Source organism: Paroedura picta, chromosome 2 (genome assembly GCF_049243985.1).
Source record: "Paroedura picta isolate Pp20150507F chromosome 2, Ppicta_v3.0, whole genome shotgun sequence".
Taxonomy (NCBI): Eukaryota; Metazoa; Chordata; class Lepidosauria; order Squamata; family Gekkonidae; genus Paroedura; species Paroedura picta.
Window position 1 is genome coordinate 147,978,636 of NC_135370.1, and position 13,408 is coordinate 147,992,043.

Genomic DNA, 13,408 nt, shown 5'->3' on the forward strand with positions numbered 1-13,408 from the left:
GGTATTAGGATAAATTAGTGATGGAAACAACCCTTGCTAAAAGAATATGCCAACAATACTATGAAGAACCATTGTGGGTGAAATTTTTAACGTGTGACAAGAACGTTTGACCAATAAATGGTAAAGATACCTTAGTTTTGAAAAACCATTCTAAATTTGATGAGTTTTTTTCTTACCGAGAGGGGTATGCGAGTGTAATTTTGTATTCCACCTCCTAATCATAAAGTTGGTTTGTCCTGTAAACTGCCTCAAGAAGTTGGCTAAAAAACAGTAACTCCTTTTTAAGGACACCCATCTTGTTTCCTTATCACAGTGGTTCTCAACCTGGGGGTTGGGACCCCTTTGGGGGTCGAACAACCTTTCCACAGGGATTGTGGTAGGGCGAGCAGCTTGGCCAGGGGGGCTGCCACTGTTGCCGCTCCCCCTGTAGGCGCCTGTGCTTGGCTGCCAGGCGCTCCAGCAATGCTTCCAGTGCAGCACAGTCTCCTGCCAGCCACTCCAGGTGGCAGCACAAGAGGCAGAACAGAACTGAGAAACCCCAGGGGAAAAAACAATTTATATACCATCATGAACAATGGATCTTCACGCCATCAGTCAGTTTTGGTTTAATTTCTGTGAAAGAACACATGCATAATTTTATGGTTGGGGGTCACCACAACTTGAGGAACTGTAATAATAAGGGTCGTGGCACTAAGAAGATTGAGAACCACTGCCTTATCAGATCACAGGAATACCATTTGGCTGACTAGCACCCACAATTTCACGCTGAATACAGAGGCCCAAAGAGGACATTAAAATGGGTGGGTTCCTACTAACTTTTTCTGCTGTCCCTGACTATAGCCACTGTCCCACATGGCTTTCATCCACTAAGATCATACAATTTCCACTACAGGCCTTCCCAGTGGTTTGAAGCCAGAGTGGTTTAGTGACAGCCTCCAATCTGGAGAACTGGGTTTGATTCTCCACTCTCACATGCGGCCAGCTAAGTGACCTTGGGTTAGTCACTGTACACTTAGGGCTGTTCTCACAGAGCAGTTCTGTTAGAGCTCTCTCAGCCCCACCTACCTCACAAGGTGTCTCTTGTGGGAAGAGGAAGGGAAAGGTGTATATAAGCAACTTTACGACTCCTTCAGGTAATGAAAAGCAGGGTATTAAAAAAACAGCTCATCTTTAAAGGGGCCCCATTACCCCTTTTGTTAGTAGAAAAGCTAGTGGGATACAGCCTAGTGAATGAGAGAACAATTCTCCGTATAGCTTTGCTTTCTGTGATATAGAGAAGTCCCTTTCTTTGTGATAGAATATATTAAAGGAGCATTACAGACTGGAGTAGCCACTCACCTCCTAGCATGTTGTGTTTTCAACAGAATCGCTGATGGGCAGTAGTTTGTTGGAAGAATCTGAAGTACCCAGTAAGAACCTGGTCTCCATAAGCTCACCACCTAGCCTTGATGTAGCATCCTTGCACCTGCCTGACACTGAATCGATTATTGGTGTAAAAGAGGGTGAGAGACAGCTTCTGTCTAATAGAAAAGGAGGGTATCTTGCACCAGGCATTGGCCTAAAATAAAATAATAGTCTGGACCCTGTGACTTTGTTCCCTTGCACTTCTCTTCAGCCACTGTAGAAGCTTTCCTCTGCTGCAGCATTTTCTTCCTCTGCCATTAGCATTTTTGTGTGAGCAAGGCCAGTGTTTAAGGTTCTCTTACACTTAGGAGTGCTATCAGAAGAAAGGAGCTAAAGGTTTTTTGCATTCCTTTTCGCCAAATCCACTCTGTCCTCCTTCCTGAATGTTAGCTGTCTTTCTGTTTAGTGGAGTGCTCCGCAGTGCTCCCTTTGATATGTAGGGCTGGAATCGGAGGTTGTGGCTGCTTTTGTAGTTCCTTCCTTGCCTGGAATTGTATTTAGGACAGCTGGGCATAAATGGACATTAGGAACTGATTAAAGGAGCTTATGAATTGGACATAAAAGAGAACAGTGTTTGGTCTCAAGCACAGGCTGCTGACTATCTAATCTATTAACATTATTCTGCATGGAGTTAACTCTCCCTTTTCACCTTGAACCAAAGGCTTGGAATTTGTGGGAGCTAGGTCAGAATGTACATACTGATATATCAGATGTTTGTTACTTTTATGTTGTCTTTAACCCCTAGTTAACCCCCAGTTCTCATCATATGATTTGTATTCCTTTCTAATGCTGTGAAAGATTTATGGCTTTCCCTACATCATGACTCCGCCACTCTTCCCTGCATTTGAAACATCCATCCTAATATCCTTGTTCTAGATATCCAAAGAGTTGCCTGGGAAAATCCTGTAGGAATGATTTGTCGGTATAACATCAACTTTTGTTTGATTTGTAGAGGTTCTTGCAGAAGCAGCAACAAACTCTCTCCATGCTGCATCTGATGTCGTGTTACCATCTCACCATCTAATGCCCATGTCGACATCCAGGCACTCTTATGGGGTGTCAGCTTTGCTTCAATAAATCCACAGGTTAGTTTGAGCAGCACTAATATGATCTCTATAAAATTCAGAGTCCAGGAAGAGAGAAAAGGTGCAGCAAGAAAACATTTTATTTGGCTCTCTAGAGGGATTTATAACAAGAAAGAAAACATATTTTCCCATTGCACTATTTTAAAATTTCGGGCCCTTTTGTGTTCTATAAAATTCAGGAAATTTCTGAGCTGCCTGGTAAGATTTATATTGCTTTTGTGAAATACTTTTCACTGGAGAAGTGTGTTACTTTCTAAGATACTAGTATATTTACATTTGTAGTTGCTACATTTAAACTTCCTGATGAATATGGCCACAAAAGTGACTAGCTTAAGCTAGCTAGTTGTAGAATAGTGTTGCCCTAAAAGAAAATCAAAAGTGAAATCTTTTGTTGTGTTTCTTCTACATACATGAACTGAACTAGTCTAAATAATGTGTTGACTTCACAGTTACAAAAGGAAGAGCCAAGCACTGAAGTATTGAACACAAGCAATGAAGCCGAAGAATAAGCTTCTGTGATGTGCTCAAGAAACTATTTGGTACCAGAATTCCCAGCATGTATGCTGTGCCTTTAGCATACTTATGATATGACAGCCTGGTTTAGTCACTGGAAACTCTTCTGAAGAATGGATTCTGGAACTACTACTAATATATGGACAGTATATTTATCCTATTGAATATGATGCCCAGAAGTCAGGAGGCAATGTTTTTACAACTAGCCCCAAGTGACTTTTTCCCTTTTGAAGTGGATCATAGGTTCTGGTGTCATATACTGGTTTGTTCTTCTTGGGAAGAATCTTTAGATTGTAGTGCATTCTGCAATAAGGCACTTCACTCTGCTCTTGCTTCTGAGTTGAGGGGTGGTTCTGTGGATTTTTTTCTTGGAGCTGGAGTTTCTGTATCTTCTTGCTTTGTGCAGATACATCAACTAATGCTGCTTATGCTCCACACTGAAGACCTGATGATGTTGTTCAGAAGATTGCATCAGGCCCCCCTGTACTTGCTTCTCTGTGTGACATTTTAATTTCTTATTATTAGGGCCTTTAATTTAAACAGATCAGACGTAGAAACTATTGTGTTTTCTTGTTTTGTTAAATAAATGATGTACTTCCAACTCCAAAAACAGTTTATGTGTGTACTCTGATATATGGGGTGTATGACTACCTCTTAAAGCTAAACACCAGGCAACATTCCATACAATTTGTATTATAGGTTCAGGGTTAAATTTAACAAGTATAAATAAGGATGACTAATAATCCCTTCAGAAAATGCAAACACATTGGTGGAGCTAGGAGGAAGAAATTCTAGGAAAGTAGCTATGCTGCCCTGTTGTAGCAAAAGCGAAAAGGGAAGTTTTGTAGTACTTTATGTCCAACAAATTGATTGTTCCCTAACAGCTTATAATGTACAATCTGTTTCATGAAGTACAGATAAGGCTTCACTTCATGCATCTGATAAAAGATCTCTGATTCATACAAGGAAATGCCCCCCATAAGTGTGGTTGTTCTTGCTTGAGCCTACAGACTGTAACACAATACTAAATTAATCAGTTCATTTTGAAATAAGTTTAGTAAGTCAAATCTCTGCCATGAATGACTTTGTATGATACTCCTATGTGCCTAGTCAGAGCTGTTTTAATAGTTTATGATAGAAAGTTGGGTATAAGTCTAGTGAACTTTCCTTAGAATTCAAGATGCATGCTGATCTGGACCAAACTTACTGGGAGAAGTAGATTTTAAATACACCTTTTAAACAAAATATGTAAAGCATCTAAGGAGTGTATATATACAGTGGCTATTACTTTTTAGTATGTGAGGGAAAGGAATTCAGATGTGCTGGCTTTGAAAGAAAAAGGTGATAACTTGTTTTAAATCTAAAATTGATTTTCCTTACACCATTCAAAGAGAAGTCTATGGAAAATGGAATATTCCAGAAAGTTCAAACAATGAGACCACATCTAAGGATCAAACACACATAAAGAACCTCCATGAACAGCAGGGCCCAAAATTACTGAAGTTAGAGGATTCATGGCAAAAACAGGGCTTGTTATACTTTAAAGAAGTATACTTTTTGCCTAAAATGCTACTGTAATTGAAAAGTGGCTGTCTTTTTAGGCTTACTGTTTGCATATTTTAGGCCTGAGCTCCAGGTGGATTTTCTTCATATTTCTCAAACAGGACTTCGTGAAACTCTAAGGTTTCTTGATGGCCCTGGAACAGTGGGAGTCAATTTTTAATATATTTTTATATTTTGGTAAACATTTATCAGGTAATATGACCATATATGGTCATGTCTACCTCCCCCACTCCCAAAATTGCCAATTATGAGCTATGGGCGGGTGGGAAAGGAAGGAGCCCCAGGTAGGCATATACACAGCTATACTTCCCAACAATTGTGCACTTCTGGGTTTTTTTGAAACCTGAAGAATGTTTCAGGGGTTTCTCAATAATAAAAAAGTTGAGAAAGGCTGCCTTTTATACTGTGAGAGTAAAATCCATTAATCCTAGTTGAGGTTGCTTCTGTGTATATCTTCAATGTTTTATAATGGAATTTTGGACTTATATGTCTATTAACATGTAAGAATGCAATACTCTATACCAGCAGTCGGCTACGCTGTAAGGGGAGAGGGCGGCTTGGGGCCGAGCGCACGCGCGGCAGCCCCAGCACAAACGCGCATGTGCGGACTTGCTGCATGTGCGCATTTGCGTCCGGCGGGGGCGCAAACGCGCATGTGTGGCAGCACTGCATGCGCACATGCGCAGAACTGTGTGCACGTTTGCGCCCCTGCCGGATGCAAACGCGCATGCGCAGCAGTGCGCGTTTGTACCGCCGGCATGCTTGTGGCCGCGGCTATCTCTCCCCGCCCCTCCAGGCTGCCAGCAAATCGGCCGCCGAAGTGGCCGATTCGCTTGCGGCCTGGCAAGCTTCTCTTCCCCCCCTCCCGAAGCAAGAAGCTTGCCGGGCTGCAAGCTAATTGGCCGCTGTGGCAGCCGATTTGCTGGCGGCCTGGAGGGGCGGGGAGAGAGAGCTGCGGCCCAGCACCAAGGCCTCCGCTGCCCGGGGGTTGGGGACCACTGCTCTATACAATACCACAGTCTTCTACACTCAGCAATACAAAGGAGATAAAAACACAACACAGCTCAGTTCTCATGACTGCTTTTGGCCATAGAAAAAAGTGGCTCCATAATCTAGTTTGATAGTCTGTTCTTGTATGGCAGTTACAGAAGTCAGGACTTAATGTCTGCTGAAGACTATGAGAAGTCCAATATTACACTGGGGCCTTCTTTCCCGGCTTCCATCCTATCATCCCAGCCCTATTTTGAGTTTTTGTTGGGCATTTAAAGCTGAAAGGAACACACTCATTTTTTTAATATGCACCATGATCACAGATACTTTAATGTAAAAATAAACTCTAAAGCTCCAGTTCATGCTGAAGTAGCTGCTTAATCTTGAAATCTGATTAATGGAACAATATTTGATTAAAGTGAAGAATGAGCTGTAGGCACATAAAAATTTCATGTGGGTTCCTATGTTAATTCCTTCACGGTCTGCCCTTGAGATTGTTGGCGCATACCTGTATCATCAATGCCATTCTGGGACTTCTGAGTTCTGCTGATTAAAAAAAATATATTTAGAAGTTCTTATTGTTCAAATTGGAATACCAAGGCTTCCGCATTTTCTTCTCACAACAATTCAGGAAAGAAGGAAGGCTTTTTACATGATTTGGTAAGTTCTGATTTAGTTACTGTCTATGTAATTGTATTACATCTACGAGGAAAAAAGTAGGAAACTGTGTAAAATGAAAATGGTTTTATATACTTTAAGTACCTTTCTGATTCAGACTGCTCCATTCCCACTAAGTCAATGGCTTTTCTCCCTTTGCTTCTTACAAAATCTTCATTCAATCCAAATTGCTGCAAAGTGTCTCTGTAGAGTCTTTGTGCCCCTTGACGAGCACCACGCTATGGAATCAAACATGAAACATTTAGGAACTTTTCATTAATAGTCAATGGTATCCAGTGTTCAAGGACCATTAAATGCCAGCATATACACATTCTTCTACACTGGAAGCCACATTGTCCGCCTTAAGTGTTTTGTCTCCCTATGCAGCAGCGGTCCGCAAGCTTGCGCCCGCTGCGGACCGCTGCTCCGGAGTCCGGTGAGAGGGCGGCCTGGGTGCCCGTGCACGCGCAGCAGCCCCAGCGCATGCGCGGACTACCGGGCACGCGTGTTTGTGCCCGGCAGGCTTCTCTTCCCTCCCCCCCCTGAAGCGAGAAGCTTTGGCGGCCGATTTGCTCGCGGCCTGGTGAGCTTCTCGCTTCGGGGGGGGGGAGGGAAGAAGGAGCTGCGGCCCGGCACCGGGCCGCGGGTTGGGGACCACTGCTATGCAGGACTCCCAACTTTTAAACCTATTTCTGATTCGACATGTTGGGTACAGTCACAAAATGGCTGCTGCAGCTTATGTTCAGTCACATAGGGAACATCTTTGTGTTGTGGTGGCAGCTGATGCCAAAGCAACATTTTAAAAAATCTGCACAGCCAATCAAATTTCCAAAGGCCAATCAGAATGGCTGATTCTGATCCTGCAATATATTCATATTGGTTATTATATATAAGGCAGAAGGACTTTGGAACTTTTTGCAGAGAAACACACAGCAGGGTTTTCCAAAACCCAGGAGAGGAATAAAAAATATTTTCTTCTCCTTAATTGAATTGTATTGTTCTCATTTGCCTACTTTTCCAGCATATTCATATCACATTAAGATAAAATATTGTTTATGGTTCTTAAAGATTTTGAGTTTTAAGAATATTTTTCTATTATTGGGGAATACTCCCTCTTTGATCTCCTATAGTCCTTCCAAAATAACAGCCTTGTGCCACCATGCAAGACTTTTGTGATTCATAATCCTGCCATCTCATTCATTCCAAAATAGTTACCTTTGTTTCTTGTTCAAATAGATATGGTCTGTTTTTCACTCGCATCTTCATGTCTTCAAGTTCTTTTTCATACTCCTTTGATCTCTTTTGATCATTTTGCCTGAAGGAAACATTTCTTTATATCAGAAATCCTCCTGAATTCCTCATAACCTGTTATTCCTCGTGGTAATATAAGAGGGTAATCTCACACCATGAACTGGTCTATCACTGAAGACAAAACTTCCCTAATATTAGTTAACATTTATTCTATTCCTTCAGACTTCTCACATGAGAGAAAAAAATGGCACATGCGTCACATACTGGAGTCAAGGATGGGAATCAGCTTCAAGGAACCCAGTAAGGTGGAGGCCAGTGGCCAAGAACAGGCAGAAGACAGGTGAGCAATTAAAATGCTTGTAGCTGAGGATCAAAAGGATTTTCTAACCAGGAGCCAGCTAATAGTAATGAGACTGAAAAGCTGAAGTTGTTTACTATGTATACTCTATGAACATCTGTGGCATCCTTCTTCCTACTTGGTCTCCAGTCTCTACACTGGGCCACTGCAGAATTAGAATGGTTATCAATGATAGTGCCAGGATCCTGCCATGAATTGCTTGACCAGAAATCTCCATGGAGATTTCTCCTGAGATTGTTCCACTCTCCCCTTGCCTTGTTGTTCCCAGTTTCTGGGCCAGGTGGCCCTCTATCACACCTTCAGATGCTTTGCCTATTTCCTTCCTACATATAGGTGCTAGCTGTAAACTGTACTATCCTTTGATAAGGACCGTCCTGTGTGAAACTGAATTGTGTATAACTTTTTGAGGGGGCGGGGATTGCCTCTATAATTGCCTTTTGATCCCTATTGCTTTAATCTTTAGCATCACAGAAGTCTTGTGATGCCGTTTATACTCTTCTGAATTAAAATGCTGAGTTTTTTTAGTCAAAACTCTGCGTTTGCCTGTTTTGGGAGATTTGCCACAGAACATGATGGACAAGTGTTCATCCAGTCTCTGTGAAATCTGAAGAAAAAGCAGTTCAGCTACTTTTCTGAGTCAACTTGCTACACTGCTCAGCTGGCTTACTTTCAAACTTAAATACAGATTGCTGCAACTTGAACTCTGGCCACAGTAATGAGCTGCAGATTAATCATAAAAGATCTGAACTGCTTTTCTATTATAAAATATTTCACAAAGCAAATGTAAGTTCCTCTGACTTTTAGCGCTGGCGATATTAAGAGTAAACAAAAAATTAAAGAATGACTGAGGGTTGGAGCCTCAGAGGAGGGCAGTATATAAATATAATATAATAAATAAAAATAAATAAAATCCACTCTGCTAAACCTGAATGTATTAAAAATGTTGCTTTGAGGAACTTGACACTTATGTAATACAGAGCACTGACCGGTTTTGTTTTAGCTTTTCCTTGTGAATCTCATCCAAGCTTTTATGAGGGTCCATAGCTTTTGCTCGACAATTCACTGACTTCTGCAAAGCTTGACATTTCCTCCTCTGTTGCTCTGCCCAACGAATACCTTCATTCTCCCTGTATTTTTTATCTTTTTGGAGAGATCTGTAACAATGAGTGTGGACAATGAAATCCTAGTTATTCCAGAGTGAACTATTAAGCTTAGCCCCCCCCCAGTCCCCTCCCCAAAAGATAAGCTGAATCACATCTAAGTTAATGCAGGCAGTATTACTCACTTAATAGCCAATTCCCTTTTCCTCACTGCATCTGTAATGTAGACTGGAAGTGTGTTGGAGGAAAGGGAAGACAAACAAGTCAAGGAACGACTTCTTTGTATTGGATCCTTGGAAGATTTTTTACAGTCCTGTACACAAAGAGAATCAGCATTGTTTTGTAAAATGCTTCTTGAACAATATTTAGTTGTAGGTGTTGAACAAATAATAATATATTTTATTTCACAGGTAGCAACATGTAAAATCCAGGATTTTGAGACTATACATTTAGAGGGTTTTTTTGTTTGTTTGTTTTAAATACTTTTGATCCTACAGTAACACTGAGGAAGACATTCTCTCTCAAGCACCTTATATACAAAATTCAAAGGTGCAAAGACGTGTTATGCATAATATGCTGGATAGCCTTGTTTTGAAACTCTGAAAATATTTTAGTGTATTCTGTTTGCCCTTTTACATATAATCCTGGAATCATGTCCCTTTTCCCTTTGATCCTTTCCCCCAACAAATAATACATAGTGAAATATTACTAGAGTGAGATTATGTTGGTGCTGTTAAAGCATTTCTTATTTTGATTTTTAACAAAGGCGTTCCAGTAAGGGTTAATTCTGAAAACTCCAAGTATCCGAATCCTGTGTAAATGTGTGGTGAAATATATCTACTTTCAAAGAATAAATCCTTGGATTTATATATGAGACAGTACAAAGTTGTTAAAGTGAAAAACAATTCTTTTTACCGTCATCTTCTTGTTAGGCATCTGATGTTTACAACGAAGATTAGATGTTCTTAATTTGAATGGTTTATTGTGAGTTGCTTCTTTGATTTCTCTTTTGCTTATTGCTTCCCTCTGGAATGCCCAGTAAAGTCCTTCAAAATCAGGCACTGATGTGTTAATTCTTGGTTTAAAGCTGAAGTTCTCCTGCAGAAAGCTGAGCTTTTGCTCTCTGTTTCTGGAGGCTATCTGTGATTCTTTCCCCCTTTTTCTGTTCCCAAGTTCAATGGGAGCCCAAGAGTTTTCCAGTAAATCCTTGGCTCTCATCTGAATACGAATTTTTCTGAATAATTCATCTTCTGAGGATTAAAACAAAAAAAATAATGAAAATTCATATAAGGTGAACCAATGTAAATCTGACTACTGCCACAGATGAATAATGATGAGCATATTGCAGACTTTAAGCATTAATATAGCCTTTCTCAACTTTACCACTGAAAAACCCCTGAAATATTCTTCAGGCTTCAATAAACCCCAGAAGTGGCACAATGGCACAGAATATGGTTGGGAAGCATAGCTGTGTACGCACCCAACAGGGGCCCTTCCCCTTCCCACCCTCTCCAAGCCCATAATTGACAATTTTGATTATATCATATGATTGTGTCACCCAATAAATTATTTTTAAAAATAGAAAATATTAAAAATTGACCCATTCAGGAAATCCTTCTAGGACCATCCCAGGGTTTCATGAAACTCTGCATTAACAAAAATATTTAATTCTTAAACAAAAAAGACCAACCATAAATTGACACATGGCCTAGTAGTTTGCACAAATCTTCTTGCAGAAGGCTCTTGGGTAAGCTCTTCCATTTTTTGTTGGTTTTCCAATAATTGTTTCTCCTCCCCCACCCACCTCCATTCCTGTGTCTTACCAATGCAAAGTTACAGAAGAATCTATGCCCTGACTTTTGCACTTCAATAGCTGATCACTTCACTTGGTCTTAGACAAGAATTACACTTTTGCCAATTCCTCTGACTACTTGTTTTTATATTAGAAAAATAAAAGCAGTTTGTCAAGATTTCTCCCCAATTAACATTCTAGTTAGATATTTGATGTTTTTTGTAGAGGGGTTTCTCTTGCCACGTATGGGAATGCACACATTTCCCACTATCACAACTGAGAGCCAGTTTGGTGTAGTGTAGGAGTGCGGACTTCTAATCTGGCATGCCGGGTTCGATTCTGCACTCCCCCACATGCAACCAGCTGGGTGACCTTGGGCTCACTACAGCACTGATAAAACTGTTCTGGCCGGGCAGTGATATCAGTGCTTTCTCAGCCTCACCCACCCCACAGAGTGTTTGTCGTGGGGAGAAGAATGGGAAGGCGACTGTAAGCCGCTTTGAGCCTCCTTCGGGTAGGGAAAAGCGACATATAAGAACCAACTCTTCTTCTTCTATTTTGTATCTTTATGAGATAAAGTACTTTTTTTCTGAGAGCTAAAGATAAGAGCTTTACCTTTGAGTTTATCCCCAACCATTGGTTCATGAATGGATCTGGAAATCTTCTTTCTGACTTTTGGTACTGATTTCTCAGCTGAAGTTAATATTTCCAGAACTTTCTGTCTAATGGCCTGCTTTCTCTGTTCTTCTTTTTCTTGAAAGCTGAAGGTTTTTTGTATGGAAAGGAGCAGTTCTCTTCTCTTCTGCATCTCCACTTGTCTGCGAGTTTCATTTTTTTGTATTATTTCCTGGTAGAGTGGAAGATAAATGTGGGCAGGCACAGGCTGTGCCCTGAACTGTTTTTGGCACTCAGCTTCTTCTTGGCTTTGTTTCTTATCTGTGTCTTTCTCAAGAACTGCATGTGATTTTAACAATTGTGATTTCTTATGAGCTTCTCGAAGTGTCATTTTGAAGGGTTGGGGAACAGTGATAGAGGAGATCCATGCTGTGGAGGCACTCTTTGGTCTTGAAAAGGACTGAGGAAATGAATGATGGGTCTGCTTATTGGTTGTGATATCAGCACTAAGGTCAGTCAAAGAGTTGTAGCGTCTTATGTTACCAGACCTGAAGACAGAGTAAAATTATCAAAGACGTAAGAACACAGAGAAAAGGTGATATCTGAGAACACTTTATTTTAAATAAGTGGAAGACATGCAGACACTTGTAAAAAAGACTGCATTATTAGTCTTGCTATGTAATAATTTTTCTTGTGTAGAAATTCCAGTATTGTAGCCATGTTAATCTATTGTAACAAAATAAAACAGTTCAGTGGCACCTTAAAGACTAACGACATTCCAGCATGAGCTTTCAGACCGACAGAAAGTTCAAGCTTACTGCTAGTAATTTTTCCGATAAAAATGTGGAATATAATTTCCTCCTCATAGCATCTAAATAAGTCAGCTCTGACACATGAAAGGTCACAACAGAATAAATGCTGTTAGTTTTTAAGGTACTATTGGATTTATGCAAAAATGGCATGCTGTAAAGGGCATTGTGATATGAATTGCACCTTCAGTCCACAACTGCACACAGTACAACCCACAAACCACACAGACAAATAAGAGGCTCCATTGCATCTTACTTCAAAGCTTCACGGTACTTTGCTGGCACTGTCAACCTTCCATTACCCTGGAAAAAGTCTTCCAATTCCTTGGTGCCTGTGGATAACTTGTGGCTGTTCTCCAGCTTCACCTGGTACATCAAACCTAGTTCTAATAAACTTTGCTTGTTTTCTCTTTTGAGAGCCTGCAGCGAATCATAAAATCCTGAACTTGAAGTAGTTATTATATCTTCATCTGGCTGAAGAAAATCCAGAAGCTCACTTCTTCGGGGTACAGCGCCAGTACTCCGTGGTGTTTCTTCTGATGCTGACTCTGCTTGAACTGGAAACACCTAAAGTAACCAGAAAGGCAAAACAAAGGTTTCCATCTCGAAGATGTAGCCTGCTTCATGGATATAATGACCGCACTGATACAGCCAGCTCCCATTTTCTAATGAACCAAGCGAGGGATGGGCGGTGACCCAGTCTCAAGGCTGCCCTCACTTGGGAGTCAGGCTCCTTGAGCGCGGCGAGCCTTCCCTTCCGGCCTTTAGGGTCACAGTTCTGGCCTGCAGCGGCGCGTGGCCTCCCGCCTCTCACCCCCTCGGGTCCCTTGAGTGCTGCCACCATCCCGAGCCCAAGGCGGCGTTATCCCCTTGTTGCTATGGGAACGGGCCGTTGTGGACGTTGCTCGGTCGCGCGCGCAAGCAAGCCGACGCAGACAGGCATGCCTAACATACAGACAGACAGACATACCCGTCGATCCTTCTCCGCCTCCTTCTCTGGGAGCATCGCTTCTGCCCCGCCCGCGGCGTCCAGAGATTCCACGACCGTCATCTTCGCTTCGCATCCACTACCAGATCCGCTAGGCTAACAGCCCCTATGCACTTGGGGCTCCACCAATAGGCACCCGACTCTTTTGTTGCCCCTCGTACAGCGACCAATGATCGCTTAGCACGGCCCTTGTCCCACCCATCCCAACAGGATTCGCGTCTCGTGGTTGGCTGGTCTCGGGACGCTATGAAGGAACGCGAAGAGTTATTTCCGGTCCCGCACG

General features: G+C 41.7%; 2 protein-coding genes across 10 annotated transcripts in view; one reads left to right on the forward strand and one right to left on the reverse strand.

The window, feature by feature from the left end:
* Window positions 1-3,612, forward strand: part of ZNF410 (zinc finger protein 410) — a 19,221-nt gene extending 15,609 nt beyond the window's left edge. For 5 of the 6 annotated variants that reach the window (XM_077323193.1, XM_077323194.1, XM_077323195.1 and 2 more), the window contains 3 exons: window positions 1,365-1,502; window positions 2,357-2,489; window positions 2,939-3,612. In XM_077323193.1, the coding sequence (XP_077179308.1) occupies window positions 1,365-1,502; window positions 2,357-2,481 (263 nt within the window). In that variant the 3' untranslated portion in view covers window positions 2,482-2,489; window positions 2,939-3,612. The remainder of the gene's footprint in view (window positions 1-1,364; window positions 1,503-2,356; window positions 2,490-2,938) is intronic. The other variant, XM_077323197.1, reaches the window with a different exon arrangement.
* On the reverse strand, window positions 3,606-13,277 carry FAM161B (FAM161 centrosomal protein B). Of its 4 annotated transcripts, XM_077323185.1 has the most exons (10): window positions 12,856-13,066; window positions 12,394-12,704; window positions 11,329-11,876; window positions 9,837-10,171; window positions 9,107-9,234; window positions 8,808-8,975; window positions 7,428-7,527; window positions 6,318-6,451; window positions 6,064-6,098; window positions 3,606-4,699 (listed from the first exon to the last, which is right to left on the reverse strand). In XM_077323185.1, the coding sequence occupies exons 1-10, from the start codon at window positions 12,979-12,981 to the stop codon at window positions 4,659-4,661; spliced, it is 1,926 nt and encodes a 641-aa protein (XP_077179300.1). In that variant the 5' UTR covers window positions 12,982-13,066; the 3' UTR covers window positions 3,606-4,658. The 4 variants fall into 4 exon arrangements, with proteins under 4 accessions (XP_077179300.1, XP_077179301.1, XP_077179299.1 ...); XM_077323186.1 differs by lacking the exons at window positions 3,606-4,699; window positions 12,856-13,066 and adding an exon at window positions 13,108-13,277 and having other exon boundaries at window positions 5,865-6,101; XM_077323184.1 differs by lacking the exon at window positions 3,606-4,699 and having other exon boundaries at window positions 5,865-6,098; window positions 12,856-13,064.
* Between the last annotated feature and the right edge of the window lie 131 nt (window positions 13,278-13,408).